General features: G+C 36.1%; 1 protein-coding gene across 1 annotated transcript; it reads right to left on the bottom strand.

Moving 5' to 3' along the window:
• Positions 1–188: 188 nt before the first annotated feature.
• Positions 189–22,866, bottom strand: LOC112054885 (cuticle protein 16.8-like). The gene is made up of 4 exons (XM_024094819.2): positions 22,713–22,866; positions 4,104–4,293; positions 2,842–3,042; positions 189–1,513 (listed from the first exon to the last, which is right to left on the bottom strand). Exons 2-4 carry the CDS (start codon positions 4,291–4,293, stop codon positions 1,344–1,346), a joined length of 561 nt encoding a protein of 186 aa, XP_023950587.1. The 5' UTR covers positions 22,713–22,866; the 3' UTR covers positions 189–1,343.
• Positions 22,867–24,711: the final 1,845 nt, after the last annotated feature.

Raw genomic sequence — 24,711 nt, 5'->3', positions numbered from 1 at the left:
TCATCAATGCAGTTACGATTAAAACAAAACTAACAGTTGGAAATTAAAGATAAGCGGCCACATATCCGTGTCATAAGTATTGGACATTTCTCATTATTAATTTCACTGTAGATTCGTACGGTAGAATAATAATTAATTATAGAAAAATTATATGAATATACATATTTAATATTATCAAATTAAAATACTTGTGTAGGTATTTCTTGTTTTTTTTATTATGGCAACTGTAAAAAATTAGAAAAATATAAAATAACACGACTCATTCACGATTTTTGTTATAATAATTACACAAAACAATATTTTTAACCTTTTACGTTTGACCTAGTACGGTTAAAGTAGAAACAACAAAAAGGTGATATTAACAATACAGTTAATTTCTAGATAATTGCACTTCTTATTCTAATAACTGTAACATAATTAATGTCGTATATAGAAATACTCGTAAATACATAATAAAATATTTACAAATGCTTTTATACAAAATAATTTAAACATAATAAATTATATTTATATATTTAATTTATTATTTTAAAATGTAACATTTAATATTTCGTGACTGGAAACATAAAATCCTAAATAGAAAATGTCTGTAATAAACTAAATATTTCAAAGAATTGTATTCGTGTCTTTTACTATATCAATATCACATTTACTGCTACATAATTATATGTTATTCACCATATTTTTACAATCTACTGTTATTGATAACCTTTATAATATTTTGTATTTGCATTATAACTCAGAAACCAAAAAGTTTACTAACAAAAATGGAGATAAAATCAACAAAATAATGTTTTGAAGTTCATAACTAGCATCACCCGACGAAACCGATGTTGTTTATTGATCTCAAATAAATTAAATTCAGATGGAGTGTTACTTGTTACTAAAGGAGACCAACCACTTTTAATACATTACTAGGCCCCCAGTCTAATTCACTAACGAACGCTAAATTACGTTGCTAATACGAAATTGTAGGTATGTAGGTAGGTAGGGATAGGGTAGGGGTAAGGTAGGGGTAGTTGAAAGATTACATCGAGTTTCACACGAACGAAATCGCGGGCATCCGCCCGCTAGTTAAAGTATAATATTACCTAATCAGACTGGTTCAATTTCATTTTGATAGACAGTTGCCTAACCAAGATAACATGAGCAAGTATCTACATTATAAAATGCATAAAACACAGTTTAAGAAATGTTAACAACTGTGTTATTCTAATTTATTTCTGTGATTTTGATTTAATATAAAATCAGGGATTTTTCGTTATTTATTTTTTCCTGTAACGTGCTAGGCCCAAAATGGTCGGTTTCCTTAGTCACTGTTGCTAAAATTAAACGTCCAACATTTATTGTTCTTGTCCAAGTTCCTGTAGATGGAGTTTCTCTTCTTCCTCCTGTTGCAACAACTCTCGTTCAGCGGCGATCCTCGCGTGTTGTTCGGCTATCACCCTGAAGAGTTGTGCGTGCTTCGCTGCAGCCGCTTTAACTGCTTCTGATTGCCTGGGTACTGATGTTTCTGCAATTAAAAATAATTCAGCTCAGTTATAGTTTTTAGAAAATATTCAGACTTCGTCCGCCCTTAGAGCTCCTTAATCCAGCTCTCTCGCAAAATTGGTTCTTAGAGGACGTCTACTAAACTACTTCGTTGCCAAATATCATTGTCTACGTCAAGTGGTTTTCGAGATTTTGTGATCTTTCACATTTATATATTAAGATGTAGTAACGGTAGCGTGAATCTTTTTCCTGTAGGATTAGCTTTGAGATACGTCAGGCTGTATCTCTGTGCTAAACATCGAGTTCGATTTAGTTCTGTTTCAAAACTTGTGAGGCCAGATCGTTGTTAAATTTGCTCTTGCTACAAATATAGTTAAGTACAGTAGACAACTATGACCATGATGGCATTGGGAAATAGCAAGGTTCAAAGGTCCTTACGCTAAGTATAATTGGGAATAAACTGTAAAACTATCAATTTTTCTAATATCACGAAGGTCTCAATCACAGGCTTTCAATATATTCCGGAGATATAAATAAAGTAACTAAAGCGACTTTGTTTAAGATTCAAAAGTGCAAAATTATAGTGAAGGATATAAATAAGGTAAAGCTGAATAATACAGAGTAGGAGACGCTAGGGAATAAGTTAAACATGCAACATGAAATTAAAATGATATTATATGAAATTACAGATGTATCGACATTTCAAATGTGCTATATCTGAAAAATAGTATGAAGATGGTGAATCAACAAACTATCCTAATAAACTATCTTTCAGTTGAAGCACATTTAAAATGTCGAGAGAAAGAGATTATACATAAAACAGAAAGACTTGCAGTTGATCAAATGTACACAATATTTTATACAAAGTATGTATGTAAAGATTTAGAAGAGAGATTTAGAGAATTTCATGACTCTTTTTGTAACAGATCAGTGGCGTAGCGTACCTTGGCAAAATTAGTTAGGTGGGTCAAATGAAGGATAAAGATTTCTTATAAAAGAAACAAAAATGCTTAAAATAAATATTACATTGACTTAACATAATATGTAGGATGTTTCCAACATAAGATTGGGCGCACCCTTAACCCGGCAAAAAACGGTTTTATTTTAACTTTTATCATTCCTGAAGTGAAAACTCTACAGTTTTTTACGGTATTTTTTTCAGGAAGCACCAGATAAAGTGAGGTTATGGATTACATTTTCTAATTTTTGCTTTCAGACATAAGCGACTCCTGAAGTCTTGGGACACCTTATCATTAATACGGCTGATATGGCGGTAGCTAGGCTTCTGTAACAGATTATTGTTGATGGAACTAAGAAACTTTAGATTTATAAATCTTTTGAATATCTCACCGTCTGGGAACGGGTGTTGGGCATGCTCTTCAGCGATCTTGGCGTACAATTGGAAGTGTCTGTCCTTTGCTGCGGCTACTGATTCAGAATCCGCCGGGTGTTCTGGTGGCACGTCACTCAGCACCGGGTGGAATCCTTCCTTATCAGCCACATAGTCTACCGTGCGAACTTTGTGACGAGGATCCACGTAGGAGAAGGTTCCTGAAATTGATTAATTGTTTATGGAGATGTTAAGGAGTTTTTTGATATTAGCAGGGAAATTTGATTGAGACCGAGCAGGGTTTTTAGGATACTTGGGATGAGTAGTGCAAGTGCATAACCTTGTTAACCAAAATATGATACAACTATTTGCTCAGTATCCGATATAATAGTACCATAAAAATGTAACTCAAATAGTGATTAGCACAATATTTTCATTATTCATCATCATCATATCAGCCGATGGACGTCCAATTCATGAAGGACACAGGCCTTTTGTAGGGACTTTTAAACATCACGATCCTGAGCTGCCTGCATCCAGCGAATCCCTGCGACTCGCTTGATGTCGTTGTTTCACCTAGTGAGGCGTCGACAAACACTGTGCTTTCTAGAGTGGAGTCGCCTTTCCAGCAAGCAGAACAGACAAAGTTTTCCTATTACTTATTCTAGTTGAAAGTGGGCACTACACTGGGCTTCTTAAAGGAACCTTCCTTTGTGTCCACATCGATGGATTTCAGTTTTAATTCTGAACGTATTTATAACCAGCTATACCAGCTGAGTTGTTCGTTACTTTTGAAACTCAACTTTCTTGGTTACAATTTTTGGGTAGGTATTTGAGGCAAGACAAACTTGTCCTGTACCTCCTATGGTACCCTTACACGGAACTGGAGACCAGCTGTAACCAAGTGTTTAAGATTATCTTTCTACAAACATTAACTCTCCGACAACCAACAAAATGTATGGGAATGACAGATCCAATCGACAACTTGATCACGTGACCTGTCGATAGTGAATGTCATTGCTATACATTTTTAATTTTCGAAGCGTTAGCGTTTGTAGAAAGAAAATCGTGCCACATGATTACAGGCCCTGGCTTGGGAGTAGTGAGGCTTTGTTTGCAAAAAAAAATCTTGAGGATCTTTTATTGAAAAACTTGACTTTTTACCTTTAGATTAAATCAAAGGCCAATAATGCCAATTTCCATGTTTCCATTTCCCACTCCTCTTCTATAACAGATTTTTCGTGACTTTCATATTCCAATATGAAGCTTAGAAGGTACGTACCTCTAACAACTCCGCTGCCGTCACTGACCTCCGCATGCTGTCGGTCAGCGTGCCCGGGGTACCTGCCAGCAGTGTAGGAGAAGGCGTAGGGTCTCGGTGGCGGAGGCTCCGTGCTGATCTCCTCGAGGTGGGCGACGTCGCAGCTGGAGAGCGCCGCGCTCGATATGATGAGCAGCACCTGGACCAGCATCTGGAAATGAGAAACGGGAGATTTACAGTTTCGTGGTCAAACATAAACTAGCGGACGCCCGCGACTTCGTCCGACCTTAGACCTCTTTAATCCGGCCTTTACGCAAAATCCGTTTTAAGTGAATACGTACTAACTATAAACTACCTCCCTGCCGAATTTCAGCTTTGTACATCAAGCGGTTTTCGAGATTTTATGATGACCTTTCACATTTATATATTAAGATTATTATCTATCTTTATATGTATAGGAATATCTCTGCGTTCAACTACTTCATGGGTCCAGTGATTAGTCCATATGGTTTTGGATCATGAGGGGTTCTATTCCTGGGTAATTTTATAAGATACTGAGTTTATTTCTTCTAAGAAATGTTAAATTCACAGTTCAGAGTTGAGAAGTTGGAAGTGCCTTCCCCCGTGTCTCGGAGAACACTATAAGTCGCCAATCTTGGTCACCATCAATAACTTCAAGTACGCCCCCCTAGTCAAGTAGCGTCAATTCCTTTCTACGATCGCTAACGCTTCGAAAACTAGAAAAATGTATGGGATGACAGATCTTGATCACGTGACCTGTCGATAGCAAATGTGATTCCCATACATCTTTCTAGTTTTCGAAGCGTTAGCGATCGTAGAAAGAGAAACGACGTGCCACTTGGCTATTGGGGCTGGTCGTTAATTAATTTAACATTATCAACCAGGTTCGCCAACCCGCGTTGGAGCTGCTTCCCCCCTTTCTATTAGGAGGGAGGCCTGCCTTGCAGTGGGTCATTAACGTAGGCTGAATAACATATACATAGGCTGAATTATTATTAACTTAGTTCTAAACTAAATATGTGCAGTTTTAAAAATGTTGACTACAATGCTATTTCATAATGTACTTCCTCAAAGTAACGCCTGGTCCTACGCAATCTTCGTTTATTTAAATCGCATCAATTGAATATAGAAATCGGACAGTTTTCCACAATACTAAAACTTGATTACTATAAGATATTTTTAGTAGGTGTCGTCGTATTGAGAAAGACAATTAATTTGTTTGTTTCTTTTTAATTGAGCAACATTAACCGCAAGTCTATAGTAAAGAACAGCCTAATTTAATAATAAAAGATGTTACAAGATGCCTCATTAAGCGAGATCAAAGGAATGTAGATGGAGGTGCTTCAAACTTGTTCGCACGACCTTTGTGGTGTTGCGTCACACGCATTGCCATGGGCACGCGTTTTGACTACGCAGGACATGATATTATTCTAACCCAAAGCGTTATAGCTTGTCTAGATCGATGATGACACTCTCATGATATGCGGGCGACGGGGGAAAGACTGCGCGAGTGTGAAATCGTGCGTGCGGGGAAGTGAGGTGCATCATCATCATTATCATATCAGCCGATGGACGTCCACTGCAGGACATAGGCCTTTTGTAGGGACTTCCAAACATCACAATACTGAGCCACCTGCATCCAGCGAATCCCTGTGACTCGCTTGATGTCGTCAGTCCACCTGGTGGGCATCATTCGTGGGTTTTTCATTCATCGCTACACGCTCCCCGGCTCGCGCGTACCATAAGGAGTGAAGAACGAATTGACCAAGCTATAGCTTTAGCATTCTATGTTCTATGAACAATTTTCATTAAAATTCTCTTTAAGGAGTTGGAAAGTTCTGAAAGATCGGAAAGAACAGCAGCCTATTTTAATAGACCACTACAGGGTCAGACTTCACTCCACTGTCCGTCACTGTCCGAACTGTGATAGTTAGAGAGTTACAATTTACATAGATCTTGCCACTATAACAAAAAATACTAAAAAACAGATTAAAATAAATATTTGAGGGGGCTCCCAGACAACAAACGAGTCTTTTTGTCGTATTTATAGACAATGTTACGGAACCTTTCGTGCACTAGTCAAAGTGTTTTGAGTGTTCACACACAGCCGATTGAGATTTTCTTAATTGGTCCAGTTCTGGCTGGTGGGAGGCTTCGGCCGTGGCTAGTTACCACCTTACCGACAAAGACGTACCGCCAAGCGATTTAGCGTTCCGTTACAATGTCGTGTAGAAACCGAAAGGGGTGTGGATTTTCATTCTACTCCTAACAAGTTAGCCCGATTGCATCTTAGATTGCATCATAACTACCATCAGGTAAGATTGTAATCAAGAGCTAACTTGTAAAGAATAAAAAAAAACTAAGGTTATTGTGTTATTAAATATACAGCTGTTTTGGATTCTCAGTTTCTCAGACTTCATGGTCACACTTATTTCAATGTAATCAATAAGTTCAAACGGATAAGTTCACGACTATAAAGTAATTACTGATTTATCTCCGGATTTGAAATAAGAACCATACTATTATTTATACCTATGGCGTTGTAATAAACTTTAACAGACATTAACAATTATTTAAATTGGTATGTGCGAGTAATCAATATGAAGCCTTGGATTGCTTTGATACCAAAGTACCAAAACAGTTGCTTATTTTTTTTTTATTTGGCATGCAAGCATCGGCGTTGACTACCGTTACCGGTAAAGACGAACCACCTAGTGATTTAGCGTTCTGTTGAATAAAAAAAATAATTCTTACTTTAAGACAATGGTGTAGCTACACAGAAGCCGAGGCTCAAGCTCAGAGGGTCCTCAAATCCTTACCAAAAAGTCGAGATTGAACTGAAAATTTCGAAAACGAAAAAGAGCTGATGATAAAGTAGCTTAGCATGTTATGTATTTGTAATAAGTATATTTAATATTTTTGGTTGATAAAACCTAACCAGTTTAGATAGTAATGAGGCTTCATTTTTACATTTGCACCAGGGCCCTTGGTTACCTAGCTACGCCACTGCTTTTAATATTTTTTTTATTGCAATCACTTTTCGATAGACACAGGTCTCCTCTCTCACTGGAGACAGGTATACCTACTTAAGTTTGTAAGTAAAGTCTATATAATAAACTTATATAACCCCTATTTTTGCGTCGGGGGCTAAGACGGTGATGTTGCGCCAATTTGCAACCATTATTTATCGAAAATCCCTGGGTTTTTGTGAATCCCAAAATCCTGGGTTCAGAAAAAAGATCCGGGGTTGAATTCCTCGTTAATAACAAATAAATCAAGTAAATTTTAACAAACACAGAGTTCAGGGTTTGTAGGAGACCTTTATGATTTATTTGTGTATCACGAACCATTGCAACTCTCCTGGATAGGAGACTGAGGTTGTTATTCAAGTTTGTAAGTAAAGTAGAAGACTTCTTTATTTATTTTGTTGTTTATTCACCATTGTTGACGTAGATATAAAACTGCGCATCCGTGTGTTTATCGGTATTATTTATTGCCCGGTTTTGCCTCGTTCTGACATCATTACATTATTCAGTTTGCTTGCGACGCCACAGAAGATCACGATTTGATTATTTTTTAATAATTATACTTTAAGATGTAAACAAGATTGTCTTAAAACAAATCAAGTTGGTACACGTATCTATATTTAACCGACTTCAAAAAGGAGGAGGTTTGTTGTCACCCTGAACAGTCAATTTCTGTCTGTTTTTTTTTCTTTTTTGTATACATACGTGGACAGAAATTACTCGAAGACGCTTGAACCAATTTGAATAATTCTTTTTTTGTTTGAAAATGGATACTCTGGCAGGTAATCGTGTCAGGATCTAATGATGGGATGGGATCAGGATCTGAAGAAAGGGAACCTTTCAAAAATCGCAAGGGCAACTACAGTGTTTTTTAATTTGTTCATTATGCAGTTTAAAGCAATACAATTTAATAAAGGTCTGTAGTTGATCTGATGATAGAATCGACGCATAGACGAGAGAACTCTTCAACGGTTTACAGTAGCTACCTTGTAATTGGGCTTGATTAATTTGTATTGATGAGATCTTTCCATTTAGTCATTAGAGGTCTGATGATGAATACGAGGGACAGGTGATGGAACTCTTTGACGTTTTACAGTAACTACTTTGTAATTCAGCTTGATTATTTGTATTGATGAGGACTTTGCATCTAGGTAGGTTTTGACTGTTATTAGGAGTCTGGTGATGAAGACCAGAAGGCCTACCATTATTTACTAATAGTGACGTGATAGCCTAATGGACAATTGACAGTTTTCGATTTGGAGGGCGTAGATTCGAATCTGGTCCGGGGCATTCACCTCAAACTTTTCAGTTATGTGCATATTGAGAAATTAAATATCACGTGTCTGACACGTTGAAGAAATAACATCGTAAGGAAACCTGCATACCTGACAATATTCTTAGTTCTCTACGTGTGTGAAGCCACTCACTTTACCCAGCGTGGTGGACTAAGACCTAACTCCTCTCATTCTAAGAGGAGACTCGTGCTCAACAGCTAGCCAAATATGATGAATAGAAAACGAAGTGTTTGTGAGTGTTAAAGGCAATATTTCTTCGTACTCACACGTGAACAGGGCTACGCGGGTGAAGCCATGGGGCGTCTGCTAGTCATAGATCATCATCCTTATCAACCCATATTCAGTTCACTGCTGAGCTCGAGTCTCCTCTCAGAATGAGATTGGTTAGGCCAATAGTCTACCAGGCTGGGCCAGTGTGGATTGGCAGACTTCACACACGTCTCTGGTATACAGGTTTCCTCACGATGTTTTTCCTTCACCGTTTGAAACACGTGATATTTAATTTCTTAAAATGCACACAACTGAAAAGTTGGAGGTGCATGTTCCGGACCGAATTCGAATCGGAGGGTCATATCCACTGGGCTATCACGGCTCATTAGCTCACTCATAGATAAGAACATTTAATTACATCAAACGTTTGAATGAAGCAACGCGAGCGCAATTTTGTCTACCATTTCAATTTCCAAAGTGCGAAAGTACACAATTTGACATAACAATCTGGTTGTGCTCAAACGCTCACCTTGACCGGCCACTGTCACTTTCCTCAGCTACTCTTGACCGACTTCGAGTGTGGATTCGGTTACGAATTGCTCCACTTTTTATGCGACAATGGGCAATGGCGCCAAGAAGGAAGGGCAATAAGGAGATTAAGGTTACACGAGATTATCCATATCTTCATTCCGTAATAAAGGCTGTCCATCTAATTTTTTTTTTTTTAATTCTTTACAAGTTAGCCCTTGACTACAATCTCACCTGATGGTAAGTGATGATGCAGTCTAAGATGGAAACGGGCTAACTTGTTCGGTGGAGGATGAAAATCCACACCCCTTTCGGTTTCTACACGGCATCGTACCGGAACGCTACATCGTTTGACGGTACGTCTTTGCCGGTAGGGTGATAACTAGCCACGGCCGAAGCCTCCCACCAGCCAGACCTGAACCAATTAAGAAAATCTCAAAATGCCCAGCCGGGGATCGAACCCAGGACCTCCGTTTTGTAAATCCACCGCGCGTACCACTGCGCCACGGAGGCCGTCAAAAGTCAATCAATTATTGCTGGACGGAGTAGCAGAGCCATCTATTGGTAAGAACCGTATGGTTCAGTTATTTTCAAGTCTAAATGAAATACATTAAAAAGAATATCAGCTTATAGTCAAACACAACAATTTTGTTAAAACGAAACACATTTTTCGGAAATTCATACCATTGAGACTGCAATTGTTTGAAGAAGATTACAATTAAGACTAACAATATCTTACAAAACATTCGCTAAATGGTTATAAAATATCTTTTATAATGTCGAGCATTGCTTTTACAATCATTACAGCTTTAAGTAGGTATTGAGTAACTTACAAAGATTACAATTGAATTTATGATGCAATAATTATATCAACGGAAGAATCTGGTATAGTCTTGAACAAAACATCTTTCTAGTTAGTAGGTAGGTACCAGTTGTATTGTAGTGTATTCAGTTAACTATTATAAGTCGTTTTAATCAAAGGTCCTATAACGAAAAGCTTCGACTGAACAGTTTTTAATGGGACTTTCACTGGAAGATAGAGGAGGTTATTGTGCAACATAATAGGCTACTTTTTATCTCGTAAAATTTATGGTCCCCGCGAGATTTGTAAACAAATGCCTGTTATTTACCATAGATTAAAAAAATATTACAGAAACGATCAACAATTTGTAGGATCACCTAAAAGGAATGCGACACCTATTATTCTGCCCACGGCTAAGCATCATTCATTATTCTATTTCGAGCCATCTGGCATATTTCGCTGTTTGGGAGTTTAATTACGGGAAATCAACTTGCAATCAAATAAGGTATGAGCCTTATATGGCATTCATGAAAAGGTTGATTCATGAAATTGGCCAATTTGGTCTTCATTATGAACCTATTAAAATAAACATCCAATCAACTGAGAACTATCATCTACTGTATGATATCCACGAAAGGTTATAAGTAGGTACCGGATGACATTTGTTACATCGAATCTCAATTTCATCTCTCTCTCTTCTCTCATTAAGTCAACTAACATACGTCAAAGTTAGTGAATTAGCCTGCAGGCTGAAGTATGTAGCTATGTTAAGTGTCCTAAAATGTCGTGTGTGATAATGTATCTAATGAGATGAGCTAGTCCTATATGTCCATTTGTCCAGGGTCCTACAACGTCCAGTATACCTCTATAGGTGCCTTTTCGTGGGGATACACTCACGTAATGGGCATGATGAGGTTTGAATATATTCATTTTTATTATATAATTGGGTAAATAAGGTCAATGTTAACTAATTTATACATAAAAAGCAAACATTGTTTTTTTTTTTTTTTTTTATTCTTTACAAGTTAGCCCTTGACTACAATCACACCTGATGGTAAGTGATGATGCAGTCTAAGATAAAAGCGGGCTAACTTGTCAAGGAGGAGGATGAAAATCCACACCCCTTTCGGTTTCTACACGGCATCGTACCGGAACGCTAAATCGCTTAGCGACTGACTGACTGACTGAATATTTGCAAAATAAAATTGATTAAAAAAATTTATTACCGTAATTAGATGAATATTCATACAGTTTTAGTTTCCTTACATTAAATCCGACATTTTTTTAATAAACAAACAATAGATATAAACGCACAACTAACAAAGATATTAGCAATTTTGTTTGAACGCCCATACAAATCTAACGATTATTATGTACCTACAACGTCATTAATTCGTACCATTTTGTATCGTTTTTCAGGGATCCGTAGCAGTGCCGCAAATCTGACCCTTTAAATCCCTGTAGCTCCGAAGGTAATGATCGTAGATACCCTGTTATTTTTACACTACTTTTACTACTTTTTAGGTACTCTTAATTTATATACAACTAGCGGACGCCCGCGACTTCGTCCGCGTAAATTTCTATGTCAACTTTACTACTACCCCTACCCTACCCTACCCCTACCCCTACCCTACCACTACCCCAACCCTACCCTACCCAACCCCTACACCTACCCTACCCCTACCCCTACCCTACCCCTACCTTACCTACACCCTACCCCCATCCTACTCCTACCCTCCCCGTACCCTATCCCTTTCGTACCCCTATCTCACGCCTATCCTACCCCTACCCTACCACTTCCCTATCCTACCCGTACCTCTACCCTACCACTACCCTACCTCTACCCCTACCCTACCACTACCCTAAACCCGGCCCTAAACCTACCCTACCCCTACACTACTCCTACGCTTACCTACCCTACCCTACCCTGTAACTTCTCTATCTTACTCCTACCCTTAGCGAAATCGGTCCAGTCCTTCGAGAGTGGTGGTATGACCAAGAGAAGTAGAGACTTCTATGCTAATAATATAAAGAGGTAGAATTCGTGTGGTTGTAGGAGGTAATCTATGGATCTACTGGACCGATTTGGAAAATTGTTTTACCAATAGAAAGCTACGTTATTTGCGAGTGTCATAGGCTATGTTTAATCCCCATATTCACACGGGAACGGGAACTACGTAAATGAAAGCGCCGGGCGTCATATAGCGGAATTTCTGCGTCTTTTAGAAATTTTGTATTATCTCCGAAACTATTTAAGTAATTAACATACTGTAAAGGGCAAATCTTATCTCCATAATATCCTTGTGATTATTAAATAATTTATTTTAATAAGGATTAAAGTTTAGTTGTATAAATAATGACGTAAACCTAAGTATATAAAATTAATAATTTTTAAAACACAAAAGGTACTGTATCTGCTAATATATAGAAGATAGATATATGGTGTCGCGGACTTTTTTGTAGAACTTTTAAAGATACATAAATTCTCTATACATTAATTTCAATTTTACACAATAGTTAAGGCAGCGCATGCGAATAAGTCTGTTTAAGAGGATTTTCAGTCCGACCTGTATGACAAAAACTGTGATAACTCGGCTAATATATACGATGCCAATATAAAATATAGCCTATAGCACTCCCCGATAATGTAGCATTCTACTGGTGAAAGAATTTTTAAAATCGGACCAGTAGTTCCGAAGATTACCCCATTTAAAAAATGTGACAAACTTACAAACTTACAAACTTTACCTCTTTATAATATTAGTATAGATTTATAAAACTGTCATCATCCATAATGTGATAACTGAATTTTAGGCTGACGATAACTTCATTACTTTTGGTTGTATGTTTCTTGGGTCTGGCTGAAACGACGCGACAGTATATTTTTTTTAATTTTACGCAATTTTTTTGATATACTTTTTAAGAAAGCAACATAAGCAGGGTTATGTGATCAACTAATAATTGTCATAGATTATCTACATTATTTATGTAACAATACAATGCTGCCATTGTATCTTTTACATTATAAGAGATTCTAGGAAAAGATTTGGCCTTTTAGGAACTGACGGCAAAAATTCTACACAATTAACAGTTTTGTAAAAGTTTAGCTTGAAGAAATAACAGCTCTTTGTATGAGAAGAACTTTTATAAAGAGCTGTTATTTCTTCGATAAATTCTCATTAAAAAATCTCTCCCTAGAGTTGAAAAGTTGGTGAAGTTACATTACAGAATAGTACTTTTGAATTTAAGGTATGTAATTAGTTCTGGAGGGTGTAGGTTTGAATCCGGTCTGGGGCATGCACATCCGACTTTTTAATTATGTGCATTATAAGAAATTAAATATCACTTGTCTCAAACGGTGAAGGAAACATATCGTTAGGAAACCTGAGATTTTTTTCAATTCTCTACGTGTGTGAAGTCTGCCAATCCGCATTGGGCCAGCTTGGACTAATGGCCTAACACCTCCCATTCTGAGAGGAGACTCGTGCTCAGCAGTGAGCCGAAGTTGATAATTATGAATTAGTTCCTATACTATGTGCGATGTAACATGGTGCGGGTGACAGTTGCCCTATAACTATAATAGTTACTATTATCGTGAATCGCGGCAAACTTTCAAGAGTGAAACGGACTGTCACCCGCACCATGCATGCATGTAAGCGGGTATACAAAGTAGTACTAACGCCTTTTGACAGCTTATTTACGGAAGACGTAACTTATCCGCCTACTGTGTATGTAAGTACAATAATGGGATGAATCATATCGAGGAACTCTTGACTTATCTACATGTCACAATTTAACTATTTGTCCTTCACAGGCAACTATGGTACAACCATATAAAATTAGGAAGTTTATAATCAAGGGCCACGTGGCGCAGTGGGTAGTGACCCTCCTTTCTGCGTCCGCGGCCGTTGGTTCGATTCCCACAACTGGAATATATTGTCTGTGATGAGCACGGGTATTTCTTGTGTCTGGGTGTATTTATACAAATTATATTCATATTTAGGTATAACTAGTATCATCATCATCATCTCCTTACCCTTATCCCACTTAAGTGGGGTCGGAAAAATATGTCAATCTTTTCCATTCGTCTCTATTACTCGTCAACTCATCATCCACTCCTTTTACACACATGTCCTCTTTCACACAATCCAACCATCTCTTCTTTGGCCTTCCTCTCCTCTTATGACCTTCCACTAGCACATTCAACATTTTTCTAGTAATATGACTTTCCTCCCTACGCATTACATGTCTATACCAAGCTAACCTTCTACTCCTCAATATTTCTGTCACTGGCGCCACTTTCAGACTTCCTCATATATACTCATTCCTTATTTTATCTATTCTTGTCACACCACACATCCATCTCAACATACGCATTTCGTTCACATGCATTCGTTTACTATCCGTCTAATATATAAAATATAATTGATAATATAATTGATAATGATAAAATCTAAATACTCATAACACAGGCTATACTTACTTACTTCGGGCACAGAAAACATATTTACAGTAGTGTTTAGTCTACACTGCTCGTAATATTATAAAACTGAAGAGTTTGTTTGTTTGTTTACCCGAAAATGGGTACCCAAATAAAACAACTATAATAATATCAACCTACAAAAAATATTTATTATTTTAGAATTAAGTTTTGTTAATTTAAGTTAGTTTATCCTTTTTAATTGTTTGTATTGTAGGGTCGAGTATATGGACTAAACAAATGATAAGTGTCAGTTATTGTATTGCTAGTTTAATTAAGAATATCCAATTTTTCATCATGACATTATCATACTAATAGCCAAAGCAAAAAAAATTAAAAAAAAAACACAAAAGTCAATACTTCACAGTGCCTAATCTAATATAGATCAATGTAAGAATCAAATGAAAGCAAACATCACAATGTACACAAGTAGTGTTGCGCCACGGCGTTGCCTCACACATTACTCAACGTCACGGCTCACAACACATTTTCACATCACTACCTAACTGCATGCACTATGAAAGATCGCTTTATAGACGTCCTTGAGTTTGGGCTAATTGTGGTGCATCATCTTCAAACACGTGTCATTGTTATGAATTAGGTACTTTAGTCACAGAAAACATATGCCATAGTTTACTCTCGTCATTTATAGTAGTGATTGTCATTATCTATATCTTCTATTTGTATCTGTACATAAAATAAATCTGTAGAAAGGTCAATTCTGTATATGAAATATATTCTGTTGTGTATGTTCGTTTTAGAAACAAAATCTACTCGACGCGATTTTTATGAAACTTGGTACAATTATTCTTTATATACTCCTGGGCAGGTTATAGTATAGTTTTCATCACGCTACGATCAATAGGAGCACAGAAATGAAGGGAAATGTTTGGAAATCGGGAGAAGTTACTCCATTTTTACATCGATACGGACGAAGTCGCGGACGTCCGCTAGTCTATACAAAAAATATAAAGAGGTAAAGTTTGTGATGAGCCGTGATAGCCAAGTGCCTACGATTCCGAAGGGTGTGGGTTCGAATCCGGTCTGGGGCATGCACCTCAAACTTTTCAGTTGTTGCATTTTAAGAAATTAAATATCTCGTGTCTCAAACAGTGAAGGAAAAAACATCGTGAGGAAACCTGCATACTAGAGAATTTTCTTAATTCTCTTCGTGTGTGAAGTGTAAGTCTGCCAATCCGCAGTGGGCCAGCGTGGTGGACTATTGGCCTAACCCCTCTCATTTTGTGAGGAGATTCGAGCTCAGCAGTGAGTTGAATATGTGTTGATAATGAATTAATTAAAGGTCATAAAACCTTTTGTAGTTAATACGCATTGTATCGAATATCGGCTTTGGTTATTTTGACACAATTTCCTGTGACCTCGGCCGGAGTATCTAATGTCTTGGTCAGATTATGAGAATAACCCCCAAGTGGCAGTCATTTTAATTATAATACCGCTTCTCAATGTCAAGTTCTCATGTTTCAGAAGCATTAAAATTTATGTTCAATCATATGAACCGAAAGAGGTATTGATATTCGGTTGGCTGAATATTTACCGTATTTATTAGGTAATACATTCTCCTTTACGTAAAATACGACTTCATAATTATAGTTAACGCGAAGCTAAAAAAATTTAGTATTTAGTCAGAACTTTATACAGATATTGTGACACCTACTTGTTTTTCTCTTATCAGTTTATAAAGCAGTCGGGTTTTTGTTTTTATAATAATTTAAATTATTCTTTTGTAACAACGAAGAATAGCACCAAGGGGGAGGGCACAGGGGAAAATTGCTTGAGGAATTAAGTTATTGTAATCCGGCATTGGTCTTGGGTTCGAACTTCGAACGTAGGCCGGTTGTGGTTTTTGTTTCTTCAGAGAAATTCACAGTAAAGTTTATGGGTGGTTTTTTTTCAGTTGGTATAGGTATATACTAATATTATTAAGCTGAAGAGTTTGTTTGTTTATTTGAACCCGCTAATTTCAGGAACTACTGGTTCGATTAAAAAAAAATCAGTTTTTGAATTTCTAATTTCAGTGTTAGATAGCCCATTTATCGAGGGAGGCTACAGGCTATATATTATCCTCGTATTCCTACGGGAACGGGAACCACACGGGTGAAACCGCGCGGCGTCAGCTAGTAGAAATATATAAATTATCAAGCATTTCGCACGCGTTCAATTAAAGGTATCCGGCAGTTTTTCTATTCAGTTAAAAATTTACCGCAAATTATGTGTATTACACACCTAAACATAATTAAGTAAACAATTCGTCACTAGGTATTTATTTAGTTACGAAAGCGGTATTTCTTGTGGCTTGAACTTTGAATACTTTCTGTCTGTAGCAAGCGATGCATTTAGCTTATTTAAATACGCTTTTTGTGAATCTACAAACGTTGAAATACTTTGTAAACTTCTATCTTCTATAGATTTTCACTAACCCAGGTCCAATTTGGAATCTAATCATTGATAAACCTCATTTTATGAAAGTTGAAAATCTGTCAGCCAATGTTTTTAAGTACTTCACACTTTATTTGTACACCACAAAACAAAAAAACATACATTATGACGAACAAATATGAAGTGGGATATAAAAAGGTAGAAATTTTACAATAATTTAAAACTGCTAATATAAATTAACTACCTACAGCTATTATATTAACTACTAATATTATAAAAATAAAAAAGTAAATATACTAAATTTAAACTATATCTAAAGACTCAGGTCCAATTTTGTTTTCGTTATTACATAATTTACGACGACAATGTTGTTTTCGACTAATGCTTTTCAAAAAATCTATAGTTCTGGGAATTGATTATAACAGTTGTTAATACGAGTATTTTGTTAGATTTGTTTTTTGTGATTTTCACGGATATGTCGTATTTGAAATGGCGTTAAAATAATTTAATTAGAACGTGCAATACCTATTACTGAAACTAGTATTAATTTTTATTTTATTTGTTATTCTACAAAGTACGTACATATTGAAATTAACTTGTGCACTGGCTATTGTAAACTAAATACAGCTACTTGAAAAAAAAACTACACGAATATGTAAAAGCAACATTTGAAAACACTAAATAAAGATTTAATTAAGTCCCAATTGAAATATTTACATTTAATTTACAAGAATTTGTTTATTTAAATTTTACAAAGGCCTTTGTCTCAATATTTTGATATTTTTTTACACGTTTCGTAGTTTGAATTCCCAAATGAATGTAATTCTAGCTCGCATCTATGTATTAGGTATTACGTAATATTATAAAACCTTTTGTGTCTCAGCCAACTCTGATGTAGCCAAAAACGTGTTCTGATTTTTGAAGAGCACGCAAATAGAATATCCTTAATACTATCAGACGACCGCAACTTCATTCGCGTGGACAACATTTTTTCTTATCAAACGATAAGCAGGGTTATTATGCAACTCGGTGTACCATTCAAATAATCAGTCACTACATCGTTTTTCATCATATTTTCGTAATTGTGATCATCTAATTGATTATGAAACACGGCTAAAACTTACGTGATATTAGGTCGGAGTATGCCCGACTAGTTTCGAATCCATACGGGGCCCTTAGTCAAGAGCTGGTTCTTGCAATCAATTATTATGAATAACACTCACGATAGTTTAAATTCTAAAAAAAATGTGATCATCTAACATAGTTATATCGACGAAATGATCTCGACTACGTCATTTTACATCATACAGCAGTGATTTTTTTGTTATACGATCATCTAACATGATTATTCCAACGATATTACGTAAATAACCGTTTTTCGTTGAAATAGTTTGATTACTTGCTACTACCACTTCTACATTACTGCTACTTTACGGAAACTGAAGATAAAGTCATTTCATTTAAAATACGATGTTAGATGATTGCATAAAAGAAAATATGATGAAAAACGTTGTAGTAATATTAAGACAGTTTCACCTGATGTTATGTGACGATGCAGTCATAATATGGTAGGCGTCCACACATCCGCATCGTACGTATCGGACGCATCGCATCAAATGGATTTTTAACTTTACGGTAGATAAAATCCGTTCGATATGGATCAGTGGACGCACTTGTATGACTTTTTATGCAAAGAATACTAAAATCCATTTGATGATATACGTCTGATACGTACGATGGGGACCTGTAGGCGTTACCTACCTGTACCTACGTTAAGGTATAGATAGAATAAGCTCGCTTACTTGAAAGAGGTACAGGTTTATTCTTACCATACCTCTGACGGTTTCTACGCGGCATCGTACCGGTACGGTAATCGCTTAGCAGCACTTTGCCGGTAGTGTGGTGACTAGCCACGGCCGATGTCTATCATCAGACCAGGGCTTGTAGCCATGTGGCACGTCGCTTCTCTTTTTACAAACGCTAACGCTTCGAAACTAACAAAATGTATGGGATTGACAGATCCGATCGATAACATGACCACGTGGCCTGTCGATAATAAATGACAATTCCATATTTTTTTTAATTTATGAAGCGTTAGCGTAGAAAGATCATCGACGTGCCACATGATTTCAGGCCCAGAAGTGAGCCAATTTACAAAATATAAAATTTTATCCGGGCTGGGAATCAAACCCAGTACTTACCTTCCCTATCTGAAAGACCTCGTGTTACATGTTCAGAGCGGACTCAATGTTTGGCGCATACTATACATCAATTGTAGATTATTATTAAACGAAGTTTGCAAAATGACCTTAACGAATGATAGTGAATACTTTACGTTAATATGTATGGAAGGTTATTAGCAGTAAAATTAAATCCTGCTATACATTTTATGTACTCGTATTCATAGCTTCATACTTGTTTTATAAAGACTACACAAAAATTATGAGAGAGACGTAATAGCCCAGTGGAGTGAATGCCTTCTTTTCGTAGGACGTAGGTTCGAATCCGATCAGGGGCATGCACCTCTAACCTTTCAGTTATGTGCATTTCTTAAGAAATTACATATCACGTGTCTTAAACAGTTAATGAAAAACATCGTGAGGAAACCTGCATACCTGAGAATTTTCTTAATTCTCTACAAGTGTGAAGTCTGCCAATTCACTTTAGGCCAGCGTGGTGGACTAAGGTTTGTGACAAACTCAAAACTACCGAACGCAGATTCGGTTTTCATAAAAAAGTAGTCTAATTCATGAGGAAGGCTTATGTAAGTAATAATTTGTAAAGATTTAATAAAAATCAGTTGGAATATGACGATATTTGTTTCTTTGAAGTTAGTAGGGTCCAAAGGTTTATCTCTCAGTATGGTCACAGAATACAAGTATATGGTATAAATATAGATATACTATAGGTATTCTGACGGCCTCCATGGTGCAGTTTTATACGCAGTGGACGTACAAGACGGAGGTCCTGGGTTCGATCCCCAGCTGGACCGATTGAGGTTTTCTTAATTGGTCTAGGTTTGGCTGGTGGAAGGCTTTGGCCGTAGCTAATTACCACCATACCGACAAAGACATACCGCCAAGCGATATAGCGTTCTGGTACGATTTCTTGTAGAAACCGAAAAGGGTTTGCATCCTCCTCCTAAGTTAGCCCGCTTCCATCTTAGATTGCATCATCACTTAACATCAAGTGAGATTGTAGTCAAGGGCTAACTTGTAAAGAAATAAAAAAAAATGGTACTTAGATAACGGTTTAATCGTCGTCATCAACCCATATTCGGCTCACTGCTGAGCTCGAGTCTCCTCTCAGAATGAGAGGGGTTAGGCCAATAGTCCACCACGCTGGCCCAATGCGGATTGGCAGACTTCACACACGCAGAGAATTAAGGTAATTCTCTGGTATGCAGGTTTCCTCACGATGTTTTCCTTCACCGATTGAGACACGTGATATTTAATTTCTTAAACTGACTGACTCTTGACTTTCAGCTGCAAATTGTAACATGAAGGTCATTGCAACAAAGCCTTCAAAATGTAATTGAAAAATGTTTATCAATAAATCGGTATTCTAGTATGATTGCCAACAACATCTATTAGGCACTTCAATTCAAGTATATCTCAGCAACTTTCATCTGGGCCAAATCGGTGCCAGAAGGTTTATTAACCCGTGCCAGGTGCTTGTTAGTTGAGATCTAGACAATTTTGTTGCAGAATCATATCTGCTACTTAAATTATATTTGTCTACGACTTTATAGTGGCTTTTAACTCTTAAGTAGGTTTTTTTTATTCTTTACAAGTTAGTAGGTAGGAAAGAATTAAAGTAAATTCGTAGATTTGTATAACCAAAAAAAATTTAAAAAAAATTTCTTTTATTTCCGCCAGCGTACAATGACTGATCCTGGGCTCCATACAATTTTGGACCATCTTCTTTAGAAAATAAAAAAAAAAATTAAAACTTGATCTCTGCCGTTGTTAGATATTATTTAATGTTTAAAGTAAGATCCCGCCACTAAACGCGGTCGCGTCGTTATCGTCGCGTCCGAAAGCCGCAGGCTCCATTGATAACGTTTTTCGTGTTTTAAAAATTAATTTAAAAATATGAAAGAAATACTGACACTTGAAATAATAACCGTCGGCATATTTTTTTAAGAGTGTCGGCCATCAGACAAAAAGACAATCAAGTAAAAACCAAGTAGATATTTTCTTCCATTTTAAGTACGGAACTCAAAAATGTTGCAAGAAGCTGTTGAATACTAGTGTCCACAGACATAAGAATTTAGAAATGCCTATGCCACTGTGGTATTATGTTAGTCAATAATAACGTGTTTATGACGTTAGGTGGAAGAAATAAAATCGCTGTTCAGTGGATGACCTTCAATGTGAACCGGAATCAAATGTTAAGGAGAGTCTAAAATACAGAGAATTTGTTAGCATAAAAGTTATATCATCATTTTATTAATAAAATTAAAACTAGAAACACTAGAATAGGGGTGATGACATTTTTTTAAATTGTATATAAATTAAGAGTATGCTAATAGTAAAGCAATTTTGTAAAAGTAACAGGGTATCTGCGATCATTACTTTCGGAGCTACAGGGATTTAAAGGGTCAGATTTGCGGCGCTGGCGCGGATCCCTGAAAAACGCCCCATACAAAATGATACGAATTAATGACGTCGTAGGTACATAATGATCGCTAGATTTGTATGGGCGTTAAAAAAAACTACTAATGTCTTTGTTATTTGTGCGTTTATGTTTAAAGTTCATATATTAATAATGTCACATCTAATGTAAGGAAGCTAAAACTCTATGAATTTTCATCAAATTACGATTAAAGATTTTAAATAGTTTTGAAGTTTATTTTGGAAAATTACTCAAATTAGTTTTAGAAAATTAGGTGGAGTATTTACAATTTGCGTTTTATACATTAATTACGGGGCACCCTGTATAAGCGGTAATTTATTTCAGCATAGTATGAAATTATAAATTAAACATAAAAACTAATTATAATTGTATGTAAAGAATTATTAGAATTACTGTGTTTAAGATTATATGATAAGTAACTGCAATTTTTATAAGCAGTACTTTAATTTAACTTATTATGGCAAAACTTAAGTTGTTTGCATCCGAAACTATTAACATAGTAAGTTAGTTGGTAAAGCATAGATTCTAACAGATTAAGATCACGCGCGTTATAAAATATTGAGTAACAGTGTTATGGATTATATTTGCCAACTCTTACGTTTTTAATCAGAATTTATTATACATTTTGATTAACATGAACTAATCGCATATTATAGAAATGAATTTTATATTATTTAACACAATAATAATAGAGAATGTTTAGTTCTCTAAAACTATCAAAGAATATTATTAACGTAGGAAAAATTGGCATGTTTATTTCTGGAATAATTTAGCTTTAGTAAAACATAAGCAGTGAGTAATACTTGTTTAGTAAATAAGAGAGTAAATAAATCAAATTTTAAATTCATCTACAAGGAATACAAAATGAATCCAGTACTCTTGAATTACGGAGCGACATTATAAGTCTGCGACAGTCTCCAGTGAATTAAGATTTTAAAGAATCACATTCACACAATATTATTTAACAAATGGATTAAAAAAAGAAAACTCCCCGAGGGTTAAGCTTAACAAGCGCGGAATTTTGACAGCTATAGTTAGGAAATTAAGATCTCTAGTTTTCGCAATTTTCGATAAAAACAACGCAAACTTTAGCAAAAACAAACCGTGTTTAAGATCTAGCAACTTTATACAAAGTAATTGCCATACTATTATATATATTTTTATTTAATGATAACGATATAAAATAAAACTAAATGTTTCGGTTGTGTTGGTGAAAAATAAAAAAAAACTTACCTTTTAAATCCGAAGACAGTAACCGCGGGTGAGCGTCACTTCTAACTGAAGGTAAACCGGTCATGAACGAGTGAACGTTGTTGAAAAATAATACGAACGAAAGAGTGAATGTATTGACCTATTCGAATGATTTGTTTATATATTTAGATCTTGTTTATCGAGTTATTAGATGATTGTGACGTCACATACGGGTATATTGTGACCGTCTTATAAAATACAATCATCTTTAGTTTTCGAAATAGAGGTACATATGAGCAGCCGGATTCGTGTTCGTGACTAACCTATATTGAAAACTACTAAACGGATTTTGATGCGGTTTTTATCATTAGTTATTAGCGCCTCTTTTCGTCAGTATCTGCTTTCCAAACCAATAGTAGAATTACTACTACTCAACAAACAAATTACTGTACACTAAAATGTATACTAAGATTATAAAGCTGAAGAGTTTGTTTGTTTGTTTTTTTCTTTGTTTGATTGAACACGCTAATCTCAGGAACTATTGGTCCGATTTGAAAAATTCTTTCAGTGTTAGATAGCCCATTTATCGAGGAAAGCTATAGGCTATATATTATTCCCGTGTTCCTACGAGAACGGAAACCACGCGGGTGAAACCGCGCGACGTCAGCTTATTACCTATATTCTGAGTCCCATAAGTGTTGAAATATACGTTTTTGTTGCATAGATGAATGGATATATTTAAAAATTCTTTTACAAAAGACTCAAGCCAATTCAGATTGAAATCCATTGAATTTGTAAAAAATTTTTTTACAAATTCAATGGATTTCAATCTGAATTGGCTTGAGTCGGAATGTATATTGTTTTAATTCAACTCGATACCTCCATTCGTTACCGAGTTAAAGGGTCTTGAGAGATAGACGGACAGACAGACAACAAAGTGAACTAAAGGGTTGTGTTTTTTCCTTTGGAGGATTTTGGACTATTATATTGACATATGGTCCTTATGATCAAATATTGACTCATCCGCAAGAGGTACTTTTTGCTATTATATTTTATCAGTAGTGAATTTCTTTACTTACTGTTGAAACCAAATATCGAATCGTCTCTCTTCTCAAATGTCAGTCCGGCCTGGCTAATTTAAGATCGGTTAACTTAATAAAAATATGTATAAATGAGAACAATAAATCCGGAAAAGTCATACTCACCCATCGAGGGTTCCGTACAAATCATTCTTCATCTATACAAATATTCTAGAGAGATTAACTTTGTGATATTGTTGGGGATAACTTCTGGGTCTATTTAACCGATATAAAAAAATATTTTGCCCCTAGAGAACCAAGTTCTTCAAGAGTGTCATATATTTTATGTTTGTATTCTCACGGGAACGGGAACTACACGGTTGAAACCGCGGGGCGTCGGCTAATCACAAATCAAAATAAATCGATTAATTTTTTGACAGTTGTTTGTTAGGCAGCGTAGACACCGTCACGCTGCCAGTCACGTTAGTGATTTTGTGCAATGATGTTTTGTGTTCAATTCAAAATCAATTATTTAATGGGGCATGGAACACATGTTGGGCAGGGAAGGTGACTGTTGATGCATTCTAAAGAGATCCCTTAAACCTAGTCTCAAGGTCACAAGTCCTGGGACCTGCTCGAGATGTTTCCTCTATCACACTTTGCAGTGTCAAAATAAACATCGGACAGGGAACGTGAGTGTCAATGCAATGAAAGATACTTTTAAACCTACACCCAAAGTCACATTGTCACAGATCCTGCTACCCGTCGCGTTATAAACCTGATCCTTGAGGATAATTTCCGTTTTTACCTTTTGAGGTACGAAACCTTAAGCTCTAACCCTAAGTAAGCGTAACGTGTGTAATATATAGCTAGTTAGATCGATAGCTCGAGCAAATATTAAAAAAAAAGTAAAATTAAAAAAGCCTTTTATCTTCTTTATATCGTGCAAATATTCTTAAAAAAAATATTTTTCCATGATGTAACTGCAAATCACAGTGAGTTTGTTTTGTAACATCTGGCTT

The sequence above is a fragment of the Bicyclus anynana genome, chromosome 8 (assembly GCF_947172395.1).
Source record: "Bicyclus anynana chromosome 8, ilBicAnyn1.1, whole genome shotgun sequence".
In the NCBI taxonomy this organism is placed as follows: Eukaryota; Metazoa; Arthropoda; class Insecta; order Lepidoptera; family Nymphalidae; genus Bicyclus; species Bicyclus anynana.
Note: the sequence above shows the minus strand (reverse complement) of the source record. Positions and strands in the feature narration are given on the sequence as shown.